Here is a 17,806-nt window from a genome sequence, read left to right as displayed (position 1 = left end):
AATGGTTTGTTAAACTGTGATGGATCTGTCAGCTTCCCTCCTGATCCCCATCCTGCAGCTTTGAACCTGCAAAGTCTATTCGAAGGGGACTGCGAGCTCTCAAACACCCGTGGGTTTTGAGCCAGCTTGTCACCAAAGAGGAGCATCCCATTAATGTATCCCACAGCTCCCTGGGGATCTGGATGGAGTTGAAGGGGAGAGGCAGGGAGCAAGGGGCAGGGCACCACCAGCTGTCTCAGCATCCCTCTCCCTCAGTGCCAGCTTAGTCTGAATTAAAAACCAGCATAAAAAAATATAATTCTGGGGCGTGTTGCTGCACCCCTACGTGGTGAGAGACACCAGCACTGGGTAGCAGTGTGTGCTCTGAAGGGCAGGGCTGCAGCCGGGGCAAGCAGGAGTTGAAGGGTTCCCCCAGCAAATGGACTCAGTATCGCCTTGGGTTCATTCCCTGGGGGTCTTGCTCCTTCGGATCACTTGGGGATAGAACTGACGAGCATCCCGGCACCTGGCTGAGCTGGCAGGGCAAAGGACTAGAAATAATTCATCTTAGCAGGACAGCAAGAAACACACTCCGCTGCTGCCGGCAGGGCTGAGCACCCTGTCTCAGGAAGGCAGTGGGGAGAGGAGCCCTGCAGTGGGTGCCTCTTGGGGACAGAGGGAGGAGGGCGGGTGAGGGACGAGAAAGGGAAACCTGTTGGGTGGCAAAGACCTGCCCATGGGAGGGAAGGCTGCGCATAAGCAAGAGGCCAGGGACTGCCTTTGGGAGGCCGCTGGAGGCAGGTGCCCGCAGCCCTGCCTGGGGTGGGTGTCTGCAGAGGGGGCTCCGGCTGCCCTGACTGGGGCAGAGGGGCTTCTTTGGGGAAGAACAGCAATGCCACAATCCTGCAAAGAAGAAATGAAGGTAATTAGTCAGCCTGTCAGGCTGGTACTGGTTTACCTTGTCATAGAGACTGGCTTTTGGTGCACCCACAGCATCTGTTCAGTGTTCACTTCCTCTGGACAGTGAGATGGAGGTGCTGGGTGAAGCTGAAGCCCCCCAGGCCTGTTTCCCCACAGAGCCCAGAAAAGGGTGTGCAGGGATGCTGCAGGGGGGCTGGGGCAGCTGGGCCGCCGTGTGGGTCCTGGGCTGGGGCTACGGGGGCTGGGGCTGAGGTCTTTGGGGTTGTCTGAGCAGGACTGGGGGGATGTGCAGAGCATAGTGGCTCTTGAATACCGACGTGTGTGTGTGTGTGTGTGTGTGTGTGTGTGTGTGTGAGAGAGAGAGAGAGAGAGAGAGAGAGAGAGAGAGAGAGAGAGAGAGAGAGAGCAGGCTACATCTCCCCAGCCCTCTTCGGAGGAGGCACATGCATCTCCCTCTTCGGAGGAGGCACATGCATCTCTGCGTACATGTACGTGTGTGTTTGTGCACATGGGAAGTTTTGCACATGTGTGTGCACATGTGCGTGTGTGTGCATATACAGGGGGTGTGGGGGTGTGCCCATAGGTATGTGCACGTGTGTGTATGTGTGGGTGGGTGGGCATGTGTCTCCGCAACTGCATGTGCTTATATTTGTGCCTGTGGAGATCATGCACATATGTATACATATATATATATATATGTATGTGTGTATAGTTTCCAGGTGTCTGGCTGTAGCCCCTGGCCCGGGCTGCACCACCTGCCTGCCTGTATATGTGTGTGTCTGTGCCATACGTGTGTGTGTGCATCTGTGCCATATGTGTGTGTCTGTGCCGTGCCCATGTGTGTGGGCCAGTGCCATACGTGTGTGTGTCTCTGTGTTGTACCTGCATATGTGTGTGTCTGTGCCATACATCCATACATGTGTGTGCGTGCCAGTGCCATACCTCTGTGTGTGTGTGCCAGTGCCATATGTGTGTGTGTGCCTGTGCCATACGTGTCTCTGTGTGTGTCTGTGCCATACGTGCCTCTGTGTGTGTGTGTGTGTGCCTGTGCCATACCTGTGCGCGTGCCTGTGCCGTACCTGCCCTCCCAGACGCGCGTGCCCAGGCCCTGCCGTGCCGGCGGGGGTGCCGTGTCCGCGGGGGTGCCGTGCCCCAGGCTGTGCCAGCCGGGGGGCGGTGCCGGCTCCGGCCCCCTCCCCACTCCCGCAGCCGCGGCACCGCCCCCGCTCCCGCCCCGGCCCCGCTGCCGCTCCCGCCCCGCTCCCTCCCTCCCGCCGCCGCCGCAGCCGCACCGAGACACAAAAAGCGGCTGGGGCAGGGCTGGGCAGGGCCGAGCAGGGCCGCGCCGGCACCATGACGGAGACCACCAAGACCCACGTTATCCTGCTGGCCTGCGGCAGCTTCAACCCCATCACCAAGGGCCACATCCAGATGTTCGGTCAGTGCGGGCGGGACCCCGGGGGGGGGCGGGGGGCGCCGGGGGGGCGCAGCCAGCGGGCACCGCAGCGGGGGCGGGGCCGGGCCGGCCGGGCGCTGTCCGCGGCCGGTGGTGCTGAAGGCGCGGAGGGCGCAGGCCGCCCCCTGGACCCCCCGCCCGCCCCGGCAGGCAGCGGCGGAGGGGCTGGCAGCCAGCCCCGGGCCGTGCTGCCCTCACATAGCCGGGTCGTGTGCCCCCCCGCACTCACCTGGCCACGCTGCCGCCCCTGCAGCCCCCCGGGTCGGTGCTGGCGAAGGCTCCTGGCCGTGTTTGTGAGCCGGTTGGCTCTGCGAGCCTGCGGCCGCTGCAGCACTTTTCTATCCTCCCTGGCCGGGGAAGGAGGGAGGGAGGGAGGGAGCGGGCCGAGCAGCTAAAGCCAGGTATGGCACCAGTGAGCAAAAATATAGGCAGTTAACTGAAACGTAGGAATATCCAAGCTTTAGACTGATAACAGGTCAAAGGAATCGGAAATGTTTGTGTGAGATGATTGAGATTACTGAGCATCCATGAGATGTTCCAGATGACGGGGATGCTAGAATTGCTGCTACAGCCTGTTCAGGCAAGACAAGAGGGAGGGGGGGAGGGAGGGAGGGAGGGAGGGCGGGAGGGAGGGAGGGCAGTCTCTGCCAAAGGCAGTCTGACATGCCATAAATACTGACGGTTTGGGGAGAGCTTGAAATGCCTGGAGATCCCTGTGCGAACAGCTACTTACCTGGGGTGGCAAGGAGTGCTGTAAGGGTGAAGTATCCACTGCAGAAAAAGACGGGAGTAGAAAGATCAGCTCCTCTAATATCCCTTCCCGGAGCGCAGAGAGAGGAACCATCCTTGATGTCTCATAGGAGATCTGAGGCTGGGGAGCAGATGCTGAAGGTCTCATGCCACAGCTGGAGAAGCATCCCTAGGGTTTTGAAAAGCTGTACCTAAGTTTCTAAGCACAAAAATAATTGAAAACAGCTTGGGGTATCTCTCTGTCAGGCCTTGGTTTTGCAGATCTTAATGAGTTGGGCAGCAGGCTAGAAAATGATGGCTTTCGAGATGCAAATGATCACATTGTTACTCCATTTCATAACTGCCAGCACAATGTAGTCCTGGGCACCAATATATCTGAAACTTCAAAAAAATCCTTTTTCCTAAGCTAAAAGCAACTGCAAACAACAAGGCACAAGAGGAACTATTCAAAAAGAAAAACAATAATTAAATGAAATTACAGGGACTTGGTTGATAGAAGCAACTATTGATAAAACAGATTTCTGTAATTCATATTATTGACTCTAGATGATATTTTGATCAAGAAAAGTAATACTAAAAATATTAATGTGGCCCATATTCAGTGAACTGAAAACCGGTAACAAAATATATTTTAGAAAATAAGGATTGGTGAGATATTGGTATGCAGTGGGTGTTTTTACTAGGCTCGTGATGAGATTTTTTTTATTTTCCTCAATACTGTTCAGTATCTTTATCAATGACCTGGAAGAAAACGTATAATTCCCACTGGTGAAAAAGTGCCAATAACCCCAAAATGGGTAGAATAGCAATTAATTATGGTAATGAGTCAGTTGCGCTGCCTGACTCTGGTTGTTTGATATAAAGGGCTTCTTCAAATACCGAAGTCAAATGCAAAGTCATATGTCCAGCAAGGAGGAACGCACGTCAAATATAAACAACAGGCAAATGTCTTCTGCCAAACAGCGACTGTGTCAAGGACTGAGGAGTGATTGTACACAGCCTACTGAATACAAACTCTGTGTGATGCTGTAAATAAAACAGCAAATGCAATCCTTGTAGATACAAGCAGGGGAATATCAGGCAGAGGAAGAAAGGTTGTATTATTTTCATGTATGGCATTAACAAAACCTTTCTTGGAGGAACAGTAACAAGAATTACATTAGCTCCGGAAACCAGGCTTTGTGGCAAGAGTCTAAAGAGGCTCAGTCCAGACCCATCCTTAAAGATGTTAAGCAGCAAATTGATCACGGCCTTTAAGGATCTGCCTGGGGGAGGAGGTATGTGATATGTGAGGGAAAGGGGCTCTTTATTCAGCAGAATAAGGACTGGTGAGATGCCAGGAGCAGGTCTGGAGACCACACAACTTCAGACTACAAATATAGTGTGTGGGTTTGAGTGAAGGTAATCAAGTAGTACAAAGAAGTACTTCGGTAGCCGATGGATTCCCTCTCATGTAAAGGCTGTAAATCAAGACTCAGACATCTTTCAGGAAGATACATTTTAGCTCCAAGAGGATGGCTTGCTGTGGAAACTTTCTATGCGTATGTCCTGTAGAGATCCTGGAATTTAAGTCCTGAGACACCTGATGGGGACAAATGAGTCTTCCACAAGGAAAGGACACAATTCAGCTTCTAAGTCCCTCCTCATTTTTGCTTGAGGAAGACTTCCCCTCAATTCTAAAAGAATAATCACGTGAAATCATGGGAATCTCATCCGAAATCTGTGTTACTCATTTAGCTCTCTGCTATATGAATCCAACCCAAACAGTACTCCATCCTGTAAATGTTGCATTTCAAACAGCTGAATCTGTGCAAAAATATTGTCTTTATCTTTCAGGCAAATATTTGGGCTTCGTGAGCCTGATAGGAGGATGTTTTGCTTAACATAGAGAGATACAAGTTATCTATTTAACACATGGTACTAATTAAGCCAAAAGGAAGTATAAGATTTGCACTGGTATACCACTATAGACATACCATTGCATGCCAACCATAATTTTTCTCAGTATGGACCTCACCACATTTTATTCGTGCCAAAAGCCAACCTTTTCCCGTAGGATTTTTGCCTGACTAGGAGATGGGTTACCTATTTGGAAGTCTCTCCTAGTGGGGGGAAAGGTTCCCACCGGGTTATTTTTTCCACCAGTCATGTGAACTGAAGACTCAGTATCATCATTATCCTGAAAGCTGGGCTGCTTATTACAACCCCAGACCAGCAACTGCAACCACTGCTGACCCTCGCATCTGTATGGAGCTGAACTTACTGCAACAGGGCTCCCTCCATCCTCCGCCAGTTGCAAGGCTGGGTCACTAGGGCTCGCCAGATGAGACTGATTCAAGTCTGTGTATAAAAAATCAATATCGTGCATATAAATTAATACTTAAGATATATAATGTATAATAAAAAAGTAGGTGAGATACAGTGCTATACAGCCATCCATACCAAGGGGTTGAGACAAACACCCACATAGCCCTGAAAACACTTGGAGTTATTTGTGGTATCAGATGTGCTTTGAGATATACGTATGTTCTGAGTCACAAATATGAGTTGTATTTTCCAGCTTTATGGGGCTATGAGAAAGAGTTTAGCATGCTAATGTGGCGGGGAGGCAGGGTGAGAGGAGAGAAGAGGGCAGAGGTGGTTTCTAAGGCTTGACATGAACATTGGTGGCCTTTAGCCTGCAATGAAACTCCAGATATATCCTAAAGAGGTATAGAGAAGGAAAAGCAGATCTCACGCAGGAAGTCCTAATAATTTGAGAAAAATAAGATTCAGAGCAAAGTCCTGCATTAAAGCCACAAGAAACCCCCCACTGTTTGGTGCTGGCGAGCCCGGCTGCTTACCTTGGGCACCGAATTCAAACCAATTCACTTTAATTTCCCATTGACACTCGGAGAAACACTGAACACGGGGTAGATGCTTAACCCTCCTCCCCCGCAGCCAGCTCGGGAGGGGAACCTCTGAGATGTCCCCATGGTGGCTTTGGCATCTCGGTGCCAAACTGCTGGGGACATGTGGAGCGGCACATCATCGCCAGCCTCAGGATTTGCTGCCTAAAGGACATCTCCCTCCATCTTGGCCCTGCTGCAGTTCCCCTGCTGCTTCCTTCCCGTGCAAGTGATGCCACCCAAAGGACAAAAGCCAACAAACCAATGTCAAAAGCAAAACCTGATCCATGCAGCCCTGCTAACGAATCAAGGCCCGTGCTGGCACTCTTCCAGCTGATGAGCTTGTGCTTGCTTTGACAATTCAATCATTTCCCCACCTTGTCCCAACTCAGGGAACCCCAACACAACTGTGTCCTCCTCCTGCCTGGGGTTCAGAGCATGAAAGGCAAAGAGGAGCCCTGCAGAGTAAGGTAGAAAGCATATTTTTTCAAAATTTTTTTTTAAAAGAATTCACTTTGAAGGTGGTCTTGGGTAAACTACTGGGATTAAAGACGTCACTGTGCAAGGTCAGAGGCTCCAGATTTTGTGTGGTTCTCGCTCCTGGGGAGAACCACACAGATTTGAGGATTGGAGAAGAAGCCAAAAAACCACCAGATTTGGAAGGAAGATGCTGAGTTTCTTCATAGTTCTGCAGGGGAAAGGTCTTGTACTGTCCCGTGGGCATATGAGAACTCAAGGATTGTTCTGATGATTTCTACAACCTGGAATGAGGGGTTTGGTGAGGCGAGATGGTAACAGGTCGATCAAGATGCAGTGTTTTGATATTGATTTTCTTTCTATTTTCTTTTTATTCCTTTTTCTTAAATTATAGAAGAAAAGGCCTCTCTGTAAATGCTCGCATTCCTCATTTTAGCACTTTAGACATTTTTGTCTTGCCTTTTTAAAGTTCTGAAATTCCTCACAACCCATCCTTTCACGTGCAAACTTCTGGCTTCAAGGAAACGGCCTTGGTCATCAAACACAGTTTTGTTTCTGCCCAGCTCTAAGAGCAGCCTGACACAGCTTCATCTTCAGGGCTCGGGTCACCAATCAAGCCCAACCCTTTCTGACACATCTATGTCCACCTTTCCACCTCTGCTCATCAGGCTTTGATTAGAAGAGCTTTACTGGGGACCTCCCTACCCTTGTAAAGGAAGGTTTCAAGCTGTCCTTCCCCTCTCCCGGTGGCATGGTGCCCACGAGGTCCAACGCCGAGGAGGCTGGGGGCCACGGGGATGCTCAGAGTTGGGCTCAGAGGCAGCAGTTTGGGTGACCCCCAAGGAAAGGGTTGGGACATTATTATATGTTATATTATATTATATCCAGAAGCACTTGGCCCTTTTTACAGCTGTTTTTTTGGGGCATTATCAAGCATTTGGCAGCAAACAGGCAATTTCAATCAAATCTGTGCCATCTGCATGTATCTCCCCTGTTCCATCTCCTGCGCGTTGGTTTGTAGAGTTGCTCCAGGTCGGCTCACATGGGAGGAAGGGATGTGTGAGCTGTTGTTCAGCTGTGGCCTTCTCAGAGGGAGCCTTGGTACCTTAGATGTTCTAAATCTGTTTGGCCATAGTTTCCCATTCACTCCATTTCAAACAGTGCCAAAACCTGGACTTATGCAGAAAATGTAGCTTGTAGATGGGATGAATCCTGAAAGTCAGCAAATCTCCACTATTTTTCTCTTCCTCACCCTTTCTGTGTAATTAAAATTAAGTTTTCCCCTATGTCCTAGGTCCACCTGTTATTGAAGAGAGTTTATATCTCAGCCAACAGCTGGGTAAAAAGCATTCCTGATGGAAAACAGTGAAAGAGGACTCTGCCATGAAAGTAAAACTCTCTGTTGCATGGCTTCTTACGAAAATTTGAGCAATTAAACATCCCAGCAGGCTGCTCTTTGATTATGCCATGCAGCCTTTCTCGAGGAGCAGCACCGAGGTCTGCTGCATCGCACTATGCGGGTTTTAGAGATGAAGGGATGGAGCTTTGTTAGTAAAAAGAGAGGAAGAGGCAGGAGCTGCGGCTTTTGTTTATGGTGTGTTGCTTTAATATCCTGAATGTCAAGAATCACTTTTTCATAGTTTGTTGAGATGACTGAACTGCAGAGCAGTTTAATGAGAGCATTGCTGCCTGGGACAGAGCTGGGAGAAATGTGCGAGCAGGATGACAGCTCACCCTTTCCCCTTGGGCTTAAACACGAATATATCTGCAAATGACCAGAAGCAAAATTCCCTCCCCACCCCGCCTCTAGCAAAAGCTCGTCAGGAGCTGGAGAGAGGCTTCGCCTCCGCTGCCTGCAACATGAGTGAGAAGTTAAGGCCTCTGCAAGGCTGCCTCGTGTTGCCATTTCATCTCCGGGCTGAAATCTGAATGCGTGATTAGCCGGAGTGATCGATAGAGCAAGCGGAGGGTGATGGGACTGTGGGAGGAGGTGGCAGGCAGGTGGCCTGGCTGAGCCCAGCACGGCTTAGCACCGGCAGGGCTCATGGAGCACAGGTGGAGTGGCAGCGGGCAGGATGCGACCTGGGGCAGAGCCAGGACAGGCATTACTTATAACACCCCGAGTGATGTATTGGACATGGGGAGTTGTAGTATCTGTTCTCACCTCCTGGCAGCTTTTGAAATGCTGGCTGGGCTCTGTGGCACAGTAGAGGAGCTTCCACTGATACCCAAGTTGCCAAAATCTCTGCAAACAGCCAAAATCTTCCATAGGCACAAGGGGACTGGGAGGGCAAGATGTGCCTGGCCTGGCGGCAGACAGGGCAACCGGTCAGCCCAGCCTGGTGCTGTGGCTGGTGAGTCACCGACACCTCCACTCCCAGTACTTGCCCAAAATGTGCTGAAACAGCAGGTTTTGGGTGCTGTGCTGGGAGGACAGAGCAGTGCCAGCAGGACTGCAGCACCCACGGCTCTTTTGGGTGCCATTATAGATCAGTTAATGTCACATTCCCATCGCTGCACCCCATACAGACTTTTTTCATGGCCTTTATCACCGGCTTCCTGCATCTCAAGCATCTCATCTCCTTTTTATGACCCAAGGAGAGGAGGAGTTTTCCCAAGCACCAGATTAAACTCCATCAATAACTACTCAGGGATTCTTTTAAAATATTTATAGGCTCTTAAATATTTAGCAGTATTTATTACTGTCTGTGAGACATTACATTGTCTCTATGACAATGCCACCTCCCAAAATGCGCCACGTACCTTCTCCTACTTCCACTGACTATAAACAAACCCAGCAGTGAGAAATCCAGTCCTACAACCTCATTCAAGAAAGAAACAGGGGCTCTGCTTCTATTTAAATACTGTTTGCGCTCGCTAAGATGCTTGCACCTCCTGCATCGTCTTCTCTGATACATCTTGATAGCAGCCTGTGCAATGCCGAGGGTATAAATTAGCTGAATGCTACATCCCAACAGTGGCAGCCCACATCTTTCCTGTGACCTTGGGCAAGTCACTTAATCCCTCTCTACTGGTGCAATGGGGGGGACTCACATCTTGGCTTTCCCTGCCATGCTGTGGGTTAGCATCAGGTACCGCAGCAATGGGGGACACAAGTAGGGGCGGCTCGTGATTAGGCTGATCTTTGTGCATCTGAGCAGCAGCTGGCCCAAAATAGACATCCTCACCCCTGCATGCTCTGATCTCTGAAATCCCTTCTGGCAGCAAGGCAGGGGGGCTGCGAGGGGTCCCCTGAGCTGAGGAAGAAGGCGTAGAGATGCATTGAAGCTGGGGCCAAGACCACATCCCACCACTTGGGGCCAGGGGGCAACGGGCAAGCAGAAACAGTCCAGTTGTGTTAACTGTGCAGCACGAGTAACCCCAGCATTAATATCTACCTGGGACAGGGGAGCCCAGAGCAGCTACGGAAAGACCCAACAACCTCTAAGACAGAAAAATTAGCCTAAGATGGAGACAATTCCAGGGCATCTCTGCATTTTGAGACAAACGTGCCCTCTCTGACATTTATAAACCCTGAATCCAAGGGTTTGTGTGGTGCCACTGGTGCCCAGCCAAGCAGGGCTGGAATTTTGGATTGCCCTTCGTGGAGAAGGTCAGGCAAAGTCTGTAGTGCCCATCACAGCCCTGAAAACAAACCAGGGCCAGGGCACTGCTCTTGTCCCCCCAAAAGCAGCATTGCTTGCACATGTTGATGGTGTGCAGTCATACCTGGAGAAGACAGGCTAGGTTGGGAGCACGTTTTTTTTTGCTCTCCCTTTCCAGCATCAACTAGTTTCCTCCAGTAAACCTGAGCTGCTGGATGTAGCTTGGTCATACCAGCAGAAAACTGCCAAATCCATATTTTGGGAAAAAGAAGAAGCTGGAGTCTTTAGAAATATATATTTTCAAGAGCCACTATAGGTCTTTCCCTGGGAGGAGATGTACTGGGAAAAGTCTGTTCTGGAGGTGGAGTAGAAAGCCAACACAGAGGAGATCCCCATGGGATGGGTGGGGAGCCTGTCTCTCAGCCAGGCAAGGACAGACTTGCTCAGCCCCTGCTCCACAAAGGTTTCTACTTTCACTGAAAATCCAACAGCCCCTAATTGAGCTTAAGCCTTCCCTGAGGAGATCACATTTTGCTAAGGCTTATTGGCAAAGGAACTAAGAAAATCCAGTTTTCCCAGCGAGATCTTGTGAGCTGTGTTGGGGATGCTGAAAGGCGTAGCTTTGCTTCTGGTGCCTTTGTTTTGTTTAAAGACATCATTGATGCTTCTTTTGGGGGAAATGGAGTCTTGGGAATAGATCTGCAAAGGCAGAGGGTTCCACTGAGCCATGTAGCCAGGTGAGATACAGCTGTGGTAATGGGAACGTGACAACTCTTTGGTGTTACCATGGGACTAATGTCCTACCCTGGCTGCCTCCGCCACCCCATGTTGTCACCAGCATCCCCCCAGATTTTCTGCATCTCTGTAGATGGGATATTTTCTGCCTGCACAGTCTTGGATAAGCCAACACAAATCCCTGCCATGGTCAGCATCTTTGGATGCTTTGCCAGCAAAGACAAGCCGTGGTCAGACTCACGGCACAGGGGTCAGCCCCACATAGAGGCAACCCACGACCAACAAAAAGCCGCCAGGCAAACGCTCCCCATCTCTGCTCCGTGGGGAATCAGGGACCGTAAATCCTCTGCTGCTAGTAAGGCTGTGATCCCACAGCACGTCATCCCAAAGGAGCAGCACAATACGCACCGGGGCGTACAAAGCGCTGCCTTTGATGTGCTACAACGGCTTGGAAATGAAAACAAACGGAGCGCTTGCACAGGGAAATTAGGGCAGCAGAAAACAAGTGTGGAAATCTGTTGGGGCTTTTTTCCCCCCTCCGTTTAAAAAAAAAAAAAAAAAGTGACATCAATTTCCCAGCCTGTGGCTGGCTGAGATGGGGGCTGGGACCTCTCCAGGGATGAGCTTTGATGTGCCTGTCCTACTTCGGACGTGCCACCCACATCCTGGTGAAAGCAAAACACAAACTCATGGCAGGATAATGAAAGTATTCGCCAGGTGCCTTTTGCTGCTTCCCTTGTCCTGATGGATGCTATCGGTGGGCCCAGGGTGATAAAAATCATTTTGAAACAGAGCAGCTGGGGCTATCTGGAATACCCTCCCCTTTGCTTGCCAAACAATTATTTTTGCTTCTGATATTTAGACTCTCATTGAAGCTGAGATACAGCCACAGAACATCAGCTCCAGGCCAGATTCACGCCGCAAATAGATGCCACTTTACCTTGGGCATTGAGTTTACATCGCTTTACACCAGCTGGAGAGCTGTTACCCTTAAAAAACCCCTAGGAGAGACAGATTTCAGCCAAACCCACACTAACTGCTTTCTGCCCAGTCCAGCTGCGGTGACGTTCACTCCCCTGGTTTGTACTTAGATAAAGCCTGGTGCTCAGAGGAGCGTTTTACACTGAGCGCGGGCAAATGCACATTTTGGTACATTTGCCTCTAAAACCCAACGAAAATACTGCAGAAGAGGAAAATTTTCTCCTCCCCACCATGCACGGCCCTTGCTGACTTAGGGGGCAGCCAGCAACTGCAGCAGCCAGGGAAAGGTAGTGACCTCTCCCATTTCACTTCAACACTGTGTGTACAGGCACTCATCTTACCTAGAGACGCGTAATCCTTTTCCAAAGCCTTCTAAGCAGGGCGTTTCAGTGATGTCCTGCAGCAGGGAGCTCAGAAAACATCCTTTGGGTGAAGTCATCTTCTTCATCCATTTTTACCTGCTAAGAGTTGCTTTTACCAGGTTAAATGCTGACCCTCACCTGGCCAGCCTCAGGACCTCTAAGATGCCCAAGCAGCAGCTCTAGATGTCAGATACCAAGCGGAGGATGGTCCACCTTGGCAGAACTCAGCTGCCTAGCCTTCAGGTGAGACCCAGCAAGGTGCTGAGCATGTTCCTCCTCACCCTGTGGTACCAGGATGGGAATCTCTGGGCAATAAATGATATTGCTTCTCCTTAGCAGTAGTGAGAGTGACAGCGCGGTGCTAATCACCTGCCTGACAGAAAAGTAGGTCCAGTCCCTACCTAGAGGAGCTGGTGGCAACTTCAACTCAAGAAGCATCTCCTTGTACTTGTCCTTATGGTGCTCACCTGATGGTCATTGCCTGCTCCCACCTGCTTCAACACAGCCAGGTGGGATGCTCTAGGAGGGAAAAGCACTTCAGCCTGTGTTGTTTTGCCAGGCTCTTCCTCAGATGCTTCTTCTTAAGCTCTGGGAGCTGGAGAGTTTCTTGCTGGGCTTCTGCATGCCTTCTCACACCCACTGACCCCTTGCAGTACTTCAGTGCTGAAAGAAGAGGGGAAAACAGGATGATGCCTTCAATTTAAACTTCAATTTCAACAATATCAAACAGCCTGTTCCTCCCCAGCTTCATTTAAGAAACCCAGATCACCTGAGACCAGCCAGGTGCCCTGACCAGGCCCCATCTTGTTGGGTCTCCAGCAAATGCTCTGCTATTTCTAGGTCAGCTCACTGTGACTCAGTCTTCAACCTTTTTTTTGGTTTGTTTTAAACATCTCATTCCTCTTTTCTGTCATGAAGCCATGAGTGGTCAACAGATGGTGATAGCATGAGTCTTGTTAGTCATCACTCGGGCAGCTCTCGGAGCTGGACACTGGTGGGGGACCTCGGTGGGCTGGCAGGTAGGAGGGTCAGGTGCTGCAGCATCACTTCTCTGGGGCCTTCCATAGTATCTGCATCCACCCACGAGTTTTGAGGTATTTGGTGGCCGATGCTTTGTTGTACCTAAGAAAAGCTGTTAAAACAAATGTGCAGCAATGAGTGAAGCCATTTAGCATGGAAGCCCCTTCCAAATCTGTTACTTCTACAATGCCTGGGTGCAGCTATGGACTAACGGGGTGGGGGGAAAAACATGTAACAGCAAATTAGCTCAGAGATGAAAATCATTAAGCATTAGGGGGCTTAATGGGATTTTTCTACCAACCAAAAGTCTCCTGGGAATCTGACTGAGATCATCTAAAAGGCACTGAGCTCGAGGCAGGACAAGCTGTTTGGGTCAGTGGGACACACTGGGATCTCCCTGCACTTGCCTGGGGAAGGGTCAACCCCATGATGAAGAATTACTCTCTGCTCCTCTTCCTGCTTCTTCCCAAAAAAGAAACGTCCCTTGAAGAGCAGTCAGGGCTTGGTCTCCTAAAAGAAACATCACCTCGTCCCTCCAGGAAGTCCAAGGAATGAGTGTGCCAGTGGTTACTCCAGCTCCAACCAAGGGGCGGCTGTAGGTGGTGGGTGGGCAAAGACACAGGAGGGGGCAGAGAAAGTGGCCCTGAGGCAGGCGGGAGAGCTGGGATTTGAGATTAGTACATCTCTGATGAGTACATCCCTGATTTGGCATTCCAAGTTGGTTTTTCATTTTGTTGGGTTTTTTTTTTTTGTTGTTGTTGGTTTTTTTTTTTTTTTTTTTTTTTTTTTTTTTTTAATATATATATAAATATATACACACGCACCACTCAATTAGACTGAGAAAAACTGCTGGCTCCTTGCCCGAGTTGAGCTCGGGGTAGGAAGCAATATTTAGGTCCTGCAAGTGCCGCTAGCTTGAGAATAAAGCAAAGTGTGCTGGCGTATCTGGGTCACTCTCCCCTGCAGAAGAAGGTATTTTAGACAGTGAGAAAGCGCCTGCCTTGCCCTCGGCACCTCATGGCTGCCTCCCGCCTCCCACCCAAGGATGTTGGAGGCCAAATTGCTCGAGATGAAAATGAGACAGCTGGGAAATGGTTTTGCCGCCTTCATCACTCGTGGCTGTGCACCCTCCTCTGCTCTGGCTCTCGGGGAAGAGCAATTAAGACTGTGCAAAACTTTCTTGCCTCCCTGCTACCTCCTGTGTGTTTTCAGAGGGCTGGTGCGGAGCAGGAACGGTCTGCGGCTTCAGTTCCCCGTGGTGAGAAGGGCATAAATCAGAGCTGGCCAGCAGCGTAAAAAAAAAAAAAAAAAAAAAGGAAGTCTTAGGGGTGTGGATGAAAGAAGTACAAAGGCAAAGTAAATAGAATTTGAAATTACACCTTGAAAAATTGAACACAAGGAATATTTGATTTCATTAACATCAATTTAGGTGATGGAGCAGTGCCAAGGGAACCGAAACGTCATGATTAAATATACTCAGTGAGAACCGCCAAAAAGAAACATCTCTTAAATAAGCACTGATTTCCTATTGGGGAAGCAGGATGTTCTTTTTTCATTCAATCTGGGCAAAATCATCACTTATGTTTTTGTAGCCCTGGACCGTATCTCTGATTGCTCTTTCCCCACCGTCACCTTGCAGAAAAGTGGTAGACCCGAAAATATTTCTGCAGGGGAGGTAAGCAAAGCTGGGCTGGGGCAGCAGGGAGATGTCACCAGTGCTTGGGAAGGGTCCTAGTGTCACCCCTGTCCCTTCCTTCCCCAACATAGCAAGACTAAGCCCAACCACGAGCCGGGAGGCGTGGAGCTGGGAGCCGCGGCTGAAAGCTCTCTGCTGCAAAAGCACGCTGCCGGTGGGCTAATGCACCTCTTGGCAGGGGCCATCACTGGCAGTTTATTTCTGTCAGGGTTTAAAAGCCATGCAAGACTGTCTGGAGCATTAATGACAATTTATACCGGAAAAGAAAAGAGCTTTTCTCTTCCAACCCAACATCCTTGCATTGGTATTGCAGGCTATGAAGTGCTTCTAGAGAATGAAAATACCAGAGGGTGTTTTCTGGGGTCTGGTGTGGTCTCTTGGACATCACAGGTATTCAACAGGCAAGGAACAGGCTGGGAAGCCGTGACAGAAGGGTGAGCTCAACGACAACAGCCAGGCCAGAAACCCAACACACCAGCTGAGAAGCAGGAGCAAGCCTCCCCAGATGGATGGCTTTTAGACCAAAACCTAGTCTTTCCCAGGCAGGAATCTTTGTACAAGCAGGGAAGAAATGTTGGGAGCTGCCCAGACGGCTGACTGTAAGGAATATGGATGAGAAGAGAAATACAAAGCTGCTTCAGTGTCTTTGGCATCAGTGACGTCTGCAGGGAAAGCATGAAGCTGGTCTCCACAAGTAGCGTATTTTGCATGAAAGATGCAACAAATTTTATTTAAAAAGGTCTTTTCTGGGAACATGGACCTGGGGGTTTGGAGGAAGCACCACAACATCAGAGCAGCCACAGCAGTTCCAAGAAACGACCCACCCATTTCCAGAAACCCAGAAGAACAACAAGTGCAGTGCTTGAGTGTGGACCCTCATGCCATGCACAGCCCTACTTTCTTCATTTCGGAAGACCCAAAGGCAGCAAGACACCCAAGGACAGCAGGAGACTCACCCTTTTTGCCCTTTCTGTGCCAGCCATGACCTCCATCCCATCTCCTTACCCTGGCTGCCCAACTCCTAGTGGCTTCTCACATGGAGCCACGTTACTGATTGCCCATCATTTCAAGATGCTGAGACCCACACCTCCTCCTGCATGTGCCAGGAGCAGATGCGGTGGCAGGAGGCACTGTGGCCTCAGCCTGGGGTGGGGAATGAACAACCAACTTCCCTGGTGTCTCTTACGAGAGCTAAAGCAATTTTCTCTTACCTTGTACAGAGGATGAGGCTCCAGGCTCTATGAGCTAATGCATTCAGACAGGCTCGGCTACGGCTGCCTATTGCCCTCTCCATTTAGCCACTGAAGAGCATGTCAGTCTAAGAAGATTCAACCTGTTAAAAATATTTTTTTAAAAAATATATAAGTACTGAAGCTTTAAATGCAGCATCATGATTGCAGTGCGGACACATCTGGATGCTGCAAGTTTGCCCTGCAATCTTGTGCCACCCCAAAGCCACGGTGCCACTGGCTCCGAATCCTCTGCCACCATGCAGTGAGGGTGGCCGCCCTTGCCGTGGTGCTGGCCCCACTAGTGGCCTCCCACTACCCCCCACAGCTCCTCCCCAAGCAAGACTTGAGATGGCATTTCAGAAAATGCAATCTTTTTAAAGGCTTTTGCTTTGAAGTGGATGGCTGTGAAGGTCTGGCTTAGCTGACAGTTACACCAACCAGCGAGCCAGCCAAGCTGCGAGCAAGCAGGCAGAGCCACCTGATGGACACAGCCCTGCAAATGGACGTGCTCTGCCCCCAAAACAAGTGAGAACGGACTAGTTTGGGACGCAAAGAGATGTTCTGCAAGTTGTAGACAAGGCAGGACCAGGAGGCACGTCTTCCCATTCCCAGCTCAGCCCTCTGCTATACCATACTGCTGCTTCATAGCCTGTGTGTTCGCCCAAATACTTGCCTTGCAGAGATTCAATAGTCAATAAATATTTATTTTTTTCCCATGCACATTTATTTCTGTTTGGTATTTCTAAGGTAGACAACACACTCTGGAAAATGCAGATCCCAACTTTTATGTATGTATTTTGGAGAGCAGCATCATTTTTACAGGTTTCTCTAAGTATCATTGTGCAGATTAAAAACCAAATGAACAGTTTTGAGGGTGACTCAGAGAGCAGCAGCACCCATCTCCTCCCAGCAGCACACCCCTCCATGAGCACTGCGAGGCACCAGCATCCCATAGGATCTGTCCCGCTGAAGCTGTTGGCCTTGCTGTAGAAACAGGCAAATATGTTTTCCACCTCCAGAATTACATTAATTTGTTTCGATTTCCAATACTTTGCATGTGTTTGGAGGAGATGAACTGTTTTCTGCAGGAAAAGGTGTTTTATTAAGGTAGGTGGTGAGGACTTGGCGTGAGCTCCCAGGAGCCAGAGCTGAGATGTTGCGCCTCTAGCGCAGATCACATCCCCTGAAGATACAGGCTTGGCACCCGGCTATTTAAATACAGATCTTGATAAACTGATGGCCAGGCAAAATCTCTGGCTTTTGCCACCAAAAATCAAGGTAAATTAATACCATCAGCCACCCTGAAGCAGAGGTTACGTGCAAGGAGTTCAGCCTCTCTTCAGAGCGAGCTTTATAAAGGTGCTGTATGCAAAGGAGAAAGGTGTGGGGATGAATGGATCAGTGTTTTTAATCTCCTTCTGGCAAGGAAAATCAAGTAGGGGCAAAGCAGGGAATAACGAGAGGATGTGTTCATTTAAAACTTGATGGCAACTTTTTTGTTAGGGAATTTCCTTTTCATTTTAATTTCCATTTTAAATAGCATTACAATGTAAAGGTAAATGCGGCTCCATCGATCTTGGCTCCTCTGCACACTGAAAGCCCCAGCTCTCCTGCATGGCAGCATGCATCGGGGATGCTCTGCTTTGGCTTTTCCAAAAATCTTGCCTAGATTTGTCCCTGCCTGGCAGCAATCGGCTCTGAGCG

General features: G+C 49.8%; 1 protein-coding gene across 1 annotated transcript in view; it reads left to right on the top strand.

The window, feature by feature from the left end:
• Positions 1 to 1,922: 1,922 nt before the first annotated feature.
• NMNAT2 (nicotinamide nucleotide adenylyltransferase 2) overlaps positions 1,923 to 17,806 on the top strand; it is a 33,105-nt gene continuing 17,221 nt past the window's right edge. Inside the window, exon 1 of the mRNA XM_080407621.1 lies at positions 1,923 to 2,338. Coding sequence (XP_080263747.1) covers positions 2,254 to 2,338 — 85 coding nt within the window. The 5' untranslated portion in view covers positions 1,923 to 2,253. The remainder of the gene's footprint in view (positions 2,339 to 17,806) is intronic.

The sequence above is a fragment of the Falco punctatus genome, assembly GCF_963210335.1.
Source record: "Falco punctatus genome assembly, chromosome: 11".
Taxonomy (NCBI): Eukaryota; Metazoa; Chordata; class Aves; order Falconiformes; family Falconidae; genus Falco; species Falco punctatus.
This window is presented reverse-complemented; position numbering and strand designations above follow the sequence as displayed.